This window comes from Ambystoma mexicanum, chromosome 5q (genome assembly GCF_040938575.1).
Source record: "Ambystoma mexicanum isolate Mex_15411 chromosome 5q, UKY_AmexF1_1, whole genome shotgun sequence".
Lineage (NCBI taxonomy): Eukaryota > Metazoa > Chordata > Amphibia > Caudata > Ambystomatidae > Ambystoma > Ambystoma mexicanum.
The window spans coordinates 1,324,689,581-1,324,702,841 of NC_090933.1; the positions used below are offsets into that span (position 1 = coordinate 1,324,689,581).

At 44.1% G+C, this 13,261-nt stretch overlaps 1 protein-coding gene across 1 annotated transcript in view; it reads left to right on the forward strand.

Annotated features, from left to right (window-relative positions):
* Positions 1 to 12,761, forward strand: part of LOC138498512 (zinc finger protein 615-like) — a 1,154,252-nt gene extending 1,141,491 nt beyond the window's left edge. The window contains exon 5 of the mRNA XM_069622289.1: positions 1,252 to 12,761. Coding sequence (XP_069478390.1) covers positions 1,663 to 3,144 — 1,482 coding nt within the window. The 5' untranslated portion in view covers positions 1,252 to 1,662 and the 3' untranslated portion in view covers positions 3,145 to 12,761. The remainder of the gene's footprint in view (positions 1 to 1,251) is intronic.
* The last annotated feature ends 500 nt before the right edge of the window (positions 12,762 to 13,261 follow it).

Consider the following 13,261-nt stretch of genomic DNA (forward strand, 5'->3'; position numbering starts at 1 on the left):
ACAGACAAACAGGTGGACACTTGCCCATTGTGGGGGTGTGGGGGGGAGTATGCATACTATTCACATGTAAATGCATCAGGGTCGCTGCCATATGGGTTGCAAGAGATGCTGGCAATGGAATTCTCACCCTTTCATATCATGGATCCGCAGGATTATGCTGAGCGGATTCCCCTGGAGTAGGGCGAGTAGAATCTCCACAGTAGATCAACGGCAATCGTGTGTATAATCGCGAATGGTGGCATCAATTCTTGGATGTTAGCAGTGATGGGGCAACATCCCCATTGGTTACTAGGGATGTGATGGTAACAGCACACAGGGGCGCGCTGAGATTCAACCTAAGCTGCATAGATCAGAATCCACAAAAAGGGGTCTTGTTATGGGAGCTTGGTAACAGACCCATTTACACCCACTCCTTAACAGTAAAACCGAGTGTGTACCACCTCATGAAAACAACACTGTGGTATGTTGAACAGGGAAAGAGAAGTGAGCCTTCTGGCCAATTCAATTTAGTACCTGGCAATGGGACAATTATGTGAACAATTAGGAAGGCAAATGGGATGATATTGTGGAGTCTTTCATACACTTTATTCTTTTGGTCTCTGACACAAACTCCAAACCATCCCTCCTCTCCAGAAAAACAAGCTTATCGAGGTTTAAAGTCAATGTTTGAATGTAGTGGCAGCACGGCCTGTGCCATTCTCACCACAGGAAGAGATTGTTGCTTTCCCTTTAAATCACAATCCCAGTCTCCTCAATGGTGCTGTTGGTTACATTATTCATGTATTGGCCAATACACAAGTCATCAGTGATTACACAGTGGATTGGTCAAGCCGACATCCGATTGGTGGTAAACTCCTTTATCATTTGTGTGTGGAAATTGGGAGCTTCCGTGTGATAATGTAGCCATTTCTGAATAAATATATTGTTAGAACATTTACATGTTCTTGATAATATGCATTTAAAATGTTTGTTCACCCAGGCTGGTTTTATCCCCGTATTGTTTTGGATGCAAAACATTTTCTAAATAAAAATGCATTATTCCTGCTGCATGTTACCTCTGTTCCACTAAATGTTCCCATTGGAGCACCACTTCTCTGCCACCTATTAGGGTGCCTTTCCCCAATGGATGGCACTTCAAAGTCAAATAAGTTACTATGTGAGGAGTTACTACTGAATAGTCTTATTACGTGTGCTGCCTGTGATTGTGAACGTGTTGAAACTAATAATGTGTGTCTCCTTTTATCTTAATAGGTGACTGATGCCCCAGAAATGCAACAGTGATTTTGATTCTCTGGACTATCGCAGTGAAAAGCTTCATTGTTAGAATATGCAATTTCCAAGCATGTTAGAAGAGTGAACGTTTGGGGTCCAGTTGCCTTTTCAGAGTATTCAGGAACTGGGATTGCGAAGCCTGGTGATACGTGATGGCTTCCTTCCATGCAATCACTTTGTGGTAGCATCCAGTAACCAAGTGTGTTGATTCTGTAAATCCTGGGGGTGGGGGAGAGGGATATCTAGCACAAGCATGACAATGTGGTATGTGCAGTAAGAAAAGCATTTCTCATTTGTGCTCTGAATTTGGAAAAGGTTAATTGAAAAGGCTCCTCTTAAATCTACGCACCTGACAAAATAAACTGGCAAGACACTTTACATGTGCACAAAATGTGGGAACAATTGCCATTTCAAGAACATACTTATTACCCACATGAGGACATAGGTGATAAACCTTATCAGTGCACTGACTATGAGAATAGTGTCCATTTGCATGATACACTTATCAGCCACCGCCAAATGAATACAGGTGACAAACCTTATGATTGCACGGAGTATGGGAAAGGGTTTGGTACAAAGCAAGTGCTTCCTGTCCACCAGAGAACACATACAGGTGTGAAGCCTTATGAGTGCAGTGAATGTGGGAAAGGATTTGCTTGGAAGGGAAAGCTTACTAGCCACCAGAGAACACATACAGGTGAGAAGCCTTATAAGTGCAGTGAATGTGGGAAAGGGTTTGCTGAGAAGGGTGATCTTACTATCCACCAGAGAACACATACAGGTGAGACACCTCATGAGTGCACTGAATGTGGTAAAGGGTTTGCTGCAAAGCGAGTGCTTACTGTCCACCAGAGAACACATACAGGTGAGAAGCCTTATGAGTGCACTGAGTGTGGTAAAGGGTTTGCTACAAAGCGAGTGCTTACTGTCCACCAGAGAACGCATACAGGTGAGAAGCCTTATGAGTGCAGTGAATGTGGGAAAGGGTTTGCTTGGAAGGGAAAGCTTACTAGCCACCACAGAACACATACGGGTGTGAAGCCTTATAAGTGCAGTGAATGTGGGAAAGGGTTTGCTTGGAAGGGAAAGCTTACTATCCACCAGAGAACACATACAGGTGAGAAGCCTTATGAGTGCAGTGAATGTGGGAAAGGGTTTGCTTGGAAGGGAAAGCTTACTATCCACCAGAGAACACATACAGGTGAGAAACCGTATGTGTGCACTGAATGTGGGAAAGGATTTGTTCAGAAGCAACAACTTATTAGTCACCAGAGAACACATACGGGTGAGAAACCTTATAGGTGCGCTGAATGTGGGAAAAGGTTTGTTTCTAAGGGAGAGCTTACTGTCCATCAGAGAACACATACAGGTGAGAAACCGTATGAGTGCACTGAATGTGGGAAAGGGTTTTCTTCTAAGGGAAAGCTCCACCAGAGAACACATACAGGTGAGAAACCTTATGAGTGCACTGAATGTGGGAAAGGGTTTGCTCTGAAAGGAAATCTTATTAACCACCAAAGAACACATACAGGTGAGAAACCTTATGAGTGCACTGAATGTGGGAAAGGGTTTGCTACAAAGGGAGAGCTTACTAGCCACCAGAGAACACATACAGGTGGGAAACTGTATGAGTGCACTGAATGTGGGAAAGGGTTTGCTACAAAGAGACAGCTTTCTATCCACCAGAGAACACATACAGGTGAGAAACCGTATGAGTGCACTGAATGTGGGAAAGGGTTTGCTCAGAAGGGACAACTTACTATCCACCAGAGAACACATACAGGTGAGAAACCTTATGAGTGCACTGAATGTGGGAATTGGTTTGCTCAGAAGGGATATCTTACTAGCCACCAGAGAACACATACAGGTTAGAAACCTTATGAGTGCATTGAATGTGGGAACAAGTTTTCGTATAAGGTAAATCTTGTTGACCACCAGAGAACACATACAGGAGAGAAACCTTATTGGTGCACTGAATGTGGAAAATGCTTCAGTCGGAACAGTCACCTTATTAGGCACCAGACAAAACATGCATGCCTCTGTCTATTTCAGTTTAGTGAATGTGGCGAATACTTGAGTACACAGGATGTTCTTATCTGCCATGAGACAGGACATGGAGGTGGTGAAATCTCTTCTGAAATTGAAGGTGCTGCTGATAGAAGGAGGTGCTTCTACAATGCTACTGAGTTTGGCATGGCTGACTAATACTGTGAAGAACCTGCCTCCACAGTGGTTCTTGGTTTCCTTTGGCACACGAATGATGGCTGATTATGATTGTTGAATCACTGCTGTTTGAAATGCATCCCTTCTAGAATATTCAGAAGGGAGACTGTACCTTCTGTATTAAGGTAACCATGCTATGAAATGCCTTGCCTAAGAACCTCATGCAAATTTATGGGCACCAACATTTTGGAAAAGCTTAAAGAGTCAGTGGTTGAATCAATAACTATAGACTCTCATAGGATATATGAGGTGCCCCTTGGGACCCCGGCAGCTAGGAAGGGTTCTGAGCTTAAGTGGAGGTCTCCCCGCATCTCTCGGCTTAGCTAAGGTCTAGCGCCCTCCTCATGCAACAGGGAAGCTCCCATCTACTGAAATGGACCCGAGAGCACATCTTGTCTTTTTCAGGACTGATATTATGCTCTTGCTACATAGATTCTAAAAGTGGATTTGGAGGGGCTTGGTGCATTTCCCTTCCCAACTCCATTGCACAGCTCTATCAATGAACATCCCTTACAACTTACTCCCAGGTTCTCTAACACATCCACGGTAGTTCCTTTTGCATCTCATGCACATATATAGGGATAGAGAAGGTTTTCACAAAACAGAAAGGCTTCCGGGAGTGAAGCATAATATGCATTACATAACAGTGTTATCAATTAGCATTTCACTGTACCAACGTCTTAGAGCCAAGAATGTAAAAAGGGAGTATTTGTTTACACATATACAAACCCCCTCATATTTTCCCTCTAGAATAACACAGTATTCCAACTTTCCACGTTCACATAGAATTTGAACACATTTGTTTGTCTGATAAGATGTCTCATCTTCTCTAATCAAATCAATTTACATCACTTCTTTAGAGAAGGACATTCAAATACATGTCAAGCATATACACCCCTGTCCAACTCCTCCTGGGTTTTAAATCGTCTTTCCATTGACAAAGACACAAAAGTCCTGTCCAGCCTCATCCCTTCTGCTTCAGGAAAATCATAGTCCCAATAGTCCCAATAAACCTGCTCTATCACTGGATCAATATGTATAAAATGTCATTGCATTTCTAAAGGCAAATCACAAAGTTTAAACCTAAAGTAATAGCTTGTATAGGCTTGTCAAACCTATACAATGGCAAATCACCATATATCAAGTAATACATTTCAATGTATATCATAATGTTCTATTCATAGAGAAATTGGAGCACATTATTCAGCAAACCACACTGCAATACTATCCCTATCATGACTCAGAGGGGCAGCCTAAGGCGTGCACCCCCTGCTCCCTCTGACAGATCTCAGCGCAGCATCGCCTCAGCAAGTCAGCCAGCCCTTGCATAGATGCTTCTCAACCTTCAAACTCTGTCAGTTGTTATAACCCTAATTATTTCCACATTTGACTATGGCAGTGCCATTTCTTTTTTCCTGTGCTCCTAGGCATGTGTGAATAACGTCAGGTGGCACAAAGTGCCAACCTGCTTTTTTTCATCCTTAAGAAATGTGGCCATATAACTGTTTCATTACAATACACACTGGCTTTCTGTGATCCCCTCAGATTGGGTTTAAGGTGCTTTGTCTAACTCATTTTGCTTTTTATGACAAACTCCCCTTTCTGCATGGGATCCTTCCACCCTTGTCCTCCCTGTATTTTTAAATCCATTCCTCTAGATAGTATACTTTTTTTTTTTGTTTGGCTTTTGCTCCCTATATCTGGAATGCCCAACTACTGTTAGAACCCATTAACCTTTAGGTGAATAAGTGCCATAGAGAAATATTAAGGCAACTCTTAATGCCAACCCTACAGATAAGCGGTGTATTAACCATTTACTCCCCAAGAATTGGCAAACACTCCCTTAAAAAAAGTAGCCAAATTCCCTACTGTACATTTGGAAGCAATGGACAGATTGGTGCCAACCTTCCTGCTTTCTCCCACTCAGGTTCATGAATATGTTCATCCCAGTGATGCCAGCCAGGCAGTACCAGTGGATGGTGATTTACAGGGATTTCTGCTTGATATGTACAGAAACTATAAAGTAATGTATATTTTATTTTACATTAATTGCTAGTCATAAAGAAGTGTGAATTAAAAAGTTGCAATTTCTTTCAACTTGAGTAAAAAGAACAAATGACTTGTCTCTCTGTAATGTTTTTTCTGATGGATATACCTACAATAGATTCCTCATCTATGATATCCATAACCTTGTGCAGCTGTTCTCCAAAAATGCTTCTGCCGATATGGGGCGCTGCAGAAGCTCTGCATCGGTCCAACCCTCTTCGCACCTCCCACCAAAATGATGTCTGGGCCAGTAGAAGTAGCAGTGCCGTGCCCCATGACCTCAGTTCCACCCTTCTTTCCTAGCACTCTTGATGCTGAGGGACTGTAGAACTGATGGTGTACTAGCTTCCCAGAAGAGAGGCAGGTAGGAAGTGCAATGTGGAATCCATGGCAGGAACATCCATCAGAAGGAACATTACTGAGAGGAAAGTCACTTGTTGTACTAATGGATTCCTTCCTGCCATGGATTCCTCATCTCTGATGGACTCCCAAAGCAGTACGTAATCTGGTGGAGGGAGGAAAGCAAGCACACCACCTAAACCACAAAACTTGGAAGGACTGCCCTATCAAAACGGGCATCCTGGCCCACAAGGGAATCCAAGCAGTAATGCTTAGCGAGCGTGTGCAGAGATGCACATGTTGCTGCCTGACAAATGTCCAGGACAAGGGACCCCCCTCTGCAAGGCACAGGTGGCAGCCCCTCCTAGTAGAATGAGCCCCGAGACCCTTGGCCAGATCCTTCACACCCAGATCATAGCATTCTGAGATGCAGAGAATGAACCACCTGGACAGGGTCTGTTTGGCCACAGCCCTGTCAGCACGAGCACCGGTGTAGCCAACAGAAATCTGGTCATGCTTCCTAGCCTCTCGAGTTTGCGAGACATAGAAATTAAGGACCTGTATTGGGTCCAATCTATGAAATCTTTAATCTGCATTGGAAGGGTGAGGTGGAGGGAAGAACACAGGAAGATGGATCTGAGAGATTGAAATCCGAGATTCTCTTTGGCGGAAAGGAGGGTCTCGCTCCCAGTCACCTTCTCTTTTGGAAAAAACAAATGCAGAGGTGAAACGAAGCAAGGCGCTCACTCACCCATCTCGCGGATGTGATGGTAACCTGAAAAATCACCCATAAGGGTGATCAATCTAACAGGAATGAAAGGGTCCAAATGGAGCGCACATAAGAAAAGTTGGAAATAAATTCAAATCCCACACTGCAACTACAGACTGGCAGGGAGGTAACTGGTTACACCAAACCCACAAGAACTGCATAACAGTGTTGATTGTGAAAAACAAGCCCTTTTCTAGGGACCTCTTGAACAAAGAAATAGTGGCAAGGGAACCTTCCAAATGTCAATCTGCAGGCTTGCTTGGGCCAAGGAAAGCAGTCAATCCAACACATTGGGGCAGAGGAATAGGATAAAGGATCCAGGACCCTCTCCGGCACCAGTGAAAATGTATGCTGCCTGCAGGCATAAATGGATTTTGTAGCTGGCTTCAGAGTTGAAAGGAGCACTCCTTTTATCATAGCACCTCAGTAGTCCAGCATGAAGGTTAAGGCTGCTGAGGTTCAGGTGGAGAACCTGCCCCTCTGACTGGGAGAGCAAGTCTTCTCATTGGCACAAGGGAGGGCAGATGGACCTGTCCAACAACTCCAGATACCACGTTCTCTGGCCCAGCCCAGGGCGATCAGGATCAGTGTGCATTTGAACAGACTGGATCTCCTGAGGGCTAGTGGGATGACTGGGATCAGTGGGCACTCTATAAAGGAGGTCTAAAGTCCACTTGATGGTCAATTCGCCTCCCAAAGCTCCCTACTGAGGAAATTCCCTGCAGTAGAACTCACTTCTGATTGACTCTGAAAGCAAAGAGGTCCAATTGATGAGTCACCTCCCACCGCCTATAAAGAGAGATCTCCTCCAGAACTTCTTGACGCAGCTCCCATTTGTGGTAGGCTGAGGTCTGGCTGCTCAATGCATCTGCTGTGATGTTCTCCTGTGTGGCTTGATGAGCCGCCGTTGGGGACACCTAGTTCTCCAGAACCACAGTCTCATTGCTTCTCTGTCCTCTGGAGCAGGCCCAGATGTACCGACTACAGCCGACCAGAGGCCAAAGGAGAAGTTCACCATGGCACATGGTGCATTCATGACACTTCCTAGCCCCATGCATCCAGCCTTTTGCTTTACCTGACCGGTGTAAGGAAGGGAAAACGTAAAGGTTTTCAGGATCACTGTAGTGGCCAGTACCTCCAGGTTTTCATACGCATACACCATATGGAGATCATGGTGTGGTGTCGTTGAGGCGTGAATGCGTGGAAAAAGGAACTAAGGTCATGGGGCGTGGCTCCACTAGTTATACTGGCCTCAATGTTGTTTCTGGTGCAAAGCACATAGAGGCTTTGGACAGACCCGAAACAGAGCTGGGCCGAACCCCCTGACTGCAAACATTTTTCTAGAGAACTGCTGTGTTAGGATATGGATATCATAGATTAAGAATCTGTGGAAGGAAGGAATCCATTAGAAATGCCTCTACTGGGAATTATTTTTGTACACCCTCATAACGTAATTATACTTTCAACATCAACACATAGAGATTCTGGAGCCCTCATGTATAATAAAAATGGAGAAGTCTATGTTTGTTTGTTTATTTATTTGTATTGCGCGCCAGACCCAAGGGTAACCGGGCGCAGTGAACAGAATATGCGAAGCTTACAATGTTGCGTAGAAATTACAGTGTTACAGCAAATTCAAATTACAATGTTGCATAATTAAATTTATGATAGTGGTAAAACTTTGATGATACATATATACATTCAGATAAGTAACATAACACAAATTAAAGTCTTTCAGTCCTTACGTGTTGTTGTCATTGAGGTGTTTGATAAGATTTGTTCTAAAGTGAGGGAAAGGTTGATCTGATCTAAGGTTATGTGGCAGGGCATTCCACCATTTAGCGGCTAGCACAGGGAAGCTAGTGCCGCCAATTTTGGCAAGTCTAAATCTTGGAATTTCCAGACAGTTGGAGTTGGGAGTTCTTGTAGGTCTTTTTATTTTGTCCATCAGGTAAATGGGGGCAGCATTATTGAGGGCTTTATGCGTCAGGGAAAGCATTTTTAGGTGAATTTTATTGTTGGTGGAGAGCCATTTGTATTGTTGTCTAGTGGAGGAGATATGTTCCCTTTTGTTTATACCTAAGGCGGCTCTAAGGGCGTTGTTTTGTAGGATTTGTAGCCTTTTGGTGATAGTTTTGTTAGCGCCACTGTAAAGGGCATTGCAGTAATCGAGTCGTGATAGTATTAAGGCTCTCGCTAGGATCATGCAACTTTTATTAGATAAGAAGGGTTTACCTGCTCTTATTAATTTGCAGGTATAGGCTGTCGTGGAGGTTAAGGAGTTAACTTGTTTGGCACAAGACATGGTGGAGTCGAGATAGAAGCCTAGTGTTTTTACTTCACTTGAAACCTTGATGCTGTTGCCATCTATGTTAAAAGTGGAGTAGCCCTTGCCTAGTTTGTTGATATTGGCCTGTGTGCCCAGAATGATCAACTCAGTCTTATCATCATTCAGGCAGAGGCCATGTGATGCCATCCATGCCTGAATAATGAGGTACACCCTATTCACCAACTCCCCGTCCTCGCTGTGATCCCCAGAAAGCGGGAGGAGAATCTGTGTATCATCTGCATAGTTAGTGTAGGTGATACCTAGAAGGTCCAGATCATCGAAGAGGGGTTTAGTGAATATGTTGTACAGGGTTGGTGAAACACAGGAGCCTTGAGGGACGCCACACGTGATTGGAAGAGGGTCGGCTGCTGCCGAAGGGGAGACGACTCTCATTGTTCTCTCACTCAGAAAGGATTCAATCCATTTGGTGGCATGCGTGGAGAAGTGTGCAGCAGTGTCCAAGTGTTTGCAGAGGACCCTGTGATCCACCAGATCGAAAGCAGCTGAGAGATCAAGTAAGGTGAGGAGTGCCATTTTACCTTGGGCTCTCAGTCCGTCTATTTGGGTCTTTAGATCAATGAGTGCAGTTTCAGTACCGTGGAGTGGGCGGAAGCCAGATTGTCTGGCTTCCAGTAGATTGTTTGATTCAAGGTGTCTTTGAATTTGTGTATAGGCAACCTTGTCTAGTATCTTCAATAGGAAAGGTACAGTAGTGATGGGCCGATAATTAGTGGGGATGAGGGGGTCAAGAGTCTGCTTCTTGAGAAGAGGGAGCACCCATGATTGTTTTAGGTTCGCCGGGATATTACCTGTGGCGATGGACGAGTTGATCAATTTTGAAATGAACGGTGAAAGGTCTCTGGCAGCGTCTTTTATTAGTTGTGCTGTGCAGATGTCACCTTTGCAGTTCGACGGTTTGAGGGAAAGGATAATTTTCTCTACCTCTAAGATGGTAGTTTTAGTGAAGGAGAATTTGTTGGTTGGGTTGTTGATGGTGTTGTTAGGTGGCGGCTTGTTTGTGAGGGTTAGGAATTCTTTTTTTAGTTGGATTTTATTTTGCAGTGTAGTGATTTTATTTGCTAGGGCTGTTTGGATATCTGTACACCAGGTCTGGTCTTTAATGCAGGTATCTGGTGTGGCAATAGGGGACTTGAGTTCTTTCAAGATGGAGAAAAGTTCCTTCATACTTGAATTGGCATTGGCAATGCGAGCATTGTAGGAATTACGTTTCGCTAGACAAATTTTATTTTTATAATGCCGAGAGATGTTAGTTAAATTAGCTTTATTCTCTTCGGTTGGACATAGTTTCCAGTCAGATTCGCATTTTCTTTTGTTTAGGCGCAAGGCCTTAAGTTCTGGCGTGTACCACTTGTTTAAATGTGCCTTGGGTTTGCTTGTTCTCATTTTGAGAGGGGCAACTTTGTCCATAGTGGTGCGCATGATGTTGTTGAATTCGTTGACCAGTGCACTAGGCTCAAGGTTGTCTGGCAGTGCATTTAAGGTAGGAAGGAATAATATTATCTGCTGTAATATTCCTTTTGTTTCTTGTAGGGCATGGTGGAGCTGCCTGTGGGTCAAGGCTGGGTGGTTTGGTAGTTAGTAAATGAAAGGACACCAAGGAGTGGTCTGTCCAGGAGAGGGGCGTAATAGAGGATACTATGGCTGAGCAGTTGGAATCAGCGACCCAGTCAAGTATTCTACCCTTTGCATGTGTGGGGGAGCTGACTTTTTGGGTAAGTCCTAAGGTGTGAAGGGTATTGGCAATAGTAGAAGCATGGACATCTGCTTGGTCATTGAATCCAAGGTTAAAGTCCCCTAATATCAGCAATTGGGAAGCAGTTTTTGTATTGTTGGATAGTAGAGTGTGCAGGTCCTCCTCGAAGGTTCCAAGTGGACCCGGTGGTCTGTAAATTAGGTGAACAGAAAGAGTTTGGGTGTTGTTTATGGGAATTTTGGCAGTGAGAGTTTCACAGGATTGCATAGTTGTGGTAGGGACTAGGCGTAGTGATAAGTTTATTTTGGATATAATGGCGATTCCACCTCCGCGGGAGCTTTCTCGATCCTGCCTAGATATGGTGTGACCGTCAGGAATGGCCAACATGAGCGATGGGCCTGCCGCATTGTGTAGCCAGGTCTCAGTTATAGCAATAAAGTCTAGATTGGCTTCTGTGATTAAGTCAGCTAGGTCAATGGTGTGTGCCACTAGGGATCTTACATTAAGGAGTGCTCCCTTGAGGGAGTGTCCTTTAGGGTCCATTTTGGTTGTGGCCGAGTTGGATGAATTGGTATTTGTCTTAAGCATGTTTCTATTCACTGATGGGGGGATTGAGGGGGTACAGTGCATATTCTAATGTGTTGGTCTTTCGTTGTGCGTTTCTATAGTGGGGAGGGATCTTCTAAGAGGTTCATACAGTTTATTACGTCTGGCGCGTAATTTAATGTTTCTCTCGTGAGTTTGGGTAGGCTGAGCGATGTAGACTAGTCAGCCTGGCATGGCCTGGTGCACAGGGCTGATGTGGCCAGGGTAGTTGGGTATCTTGGGTGCAGTGAGTAGGAGAGGAGGCGCGAAAGCTGGCTTGCAAGGGGGAACTTCAGTGCGGCTATTCTTAGGGGAGGCGTGCAGTGTGGCCATGATCATTAGAAAGTAAATGTTGAGTGAGCTAGACATAGTGCAAAGTTATCCTATTAGCTAGCAATGCCACTTGGTGTGTGTGGACTAGGATAACTGGCCGTCAATGTGCTAAGTGTCAGTAATTGTATCTAAGGCTATGCGGCTAGATCTGTAAGGTCTAGGCACCATTCGCTAGTAGGGCACAAGTATATGAGGCACGAATGGGCATTGTCTGGAGTGCATAGCATGGGAGGCACCTAAGTGCGCTTAATCCAACAGGGCTATGATATAGGGACTGAGGGCACCTAGATAAGGCAATCAGACAATGACTATAATACATAGCGTATGAGGCTAAGACACAGCACAAATCAAATGGGGTCTATTAGCGACCATAAGGAACAACACAAATCAAATGGGGTCGATTAGTATGGCAATTGGACTAAACTTGGCACAACACATGTGCAAAGACTGTTTTTCAACAGTGAAAACTTGGAGAGTAGCATCCATAAAACTGCAATCTACAATATTACTCCAGAAGTCCGTTTCCAAGAAATGCATTCATCAGAAGGAGTGCCATCCTCGCTGAATGCTGCAGTGTTGCGACTTTGTGTATCATGTTCTACAGCTCTAGTTTTCTTTTCTCCTCAGGATCCCCTGTATTGTATTACACTATTGCCTATCTATTGGGGCATTTAGGATTAGTAGATGGTTCCCTAGCCTGGGATCGACATGTAGAGGTGCAATTACACAAGGGAGGGTGCATGCCCACTATTAAAGCACTATCTTATAAGAAATTGATTTGATGTGAAGAGCCCAGAGAAGATGTCAAGTGTTTGTTAAGTTATGCAGACTTTAGAAAAGTGACATTTTGTGAATAGAGTCGAACGAGCAGGTGGAATAGAAATATCCTCTGTGGTGTGAGACGATAAACGTCCTGCAAACTTGGAAATGAAATGGTGCCTTTCTGTCTGAAATGAGAGTTGTGGGTGTAATGATATCACAGCTGTTCTGTAAATTCCAAAAAGGAATAGTGGACATAAATGTTTACAAAATAAAGCTTGTCTTGGATAAACTGACATGTCTAATGTAAAAGTCTCCCACCTGTGTTCATACACTGAGTGAAATGCTGATGAAATGAATATTGTGCTTCAGCCAATATGTCACTGTGTTAACATTAAAAATACATTGTTAGTAACTCCATTTGTGTTAAATCTTTTCCCCTGACATTTAGTGTAAACTGCGTCCTGAAACACAGGTGATTCATTTGTTTTAATTAGTGGGGTGAGCACCTCTATTCCAGTTTTATGCTGGAATGAATGTTTTTGTCCACTTTTTAAACTTCCTTGTCCATGGAGGGGGAGTGGGTAGAGACAGAGGAGGTGGGGCAGGAGGGGTGGGAAAGGCGTGACCATGGAGGGAGCTCGTCATGACCGAGGAGGTGGGGCTAAAGGGAAAGAAGTAGTAATGGGTTCAGTAGATGGGTGGGAAAGGGGTGAACATGGTGGGAGGTGTTAGTGACGGAGGAGGTGGGGTAAAGAGAAGGAGGTTCTGGTGTTCAAATCTGCAAAGAGTTCCCTCCCATACCTTAACTCTCAGCTAAATGAGAAATGGCATTAAAGAAAAAATGGAGGAAATTAAGATGTGCTCACAAATCAATGGATTGATACAAAAT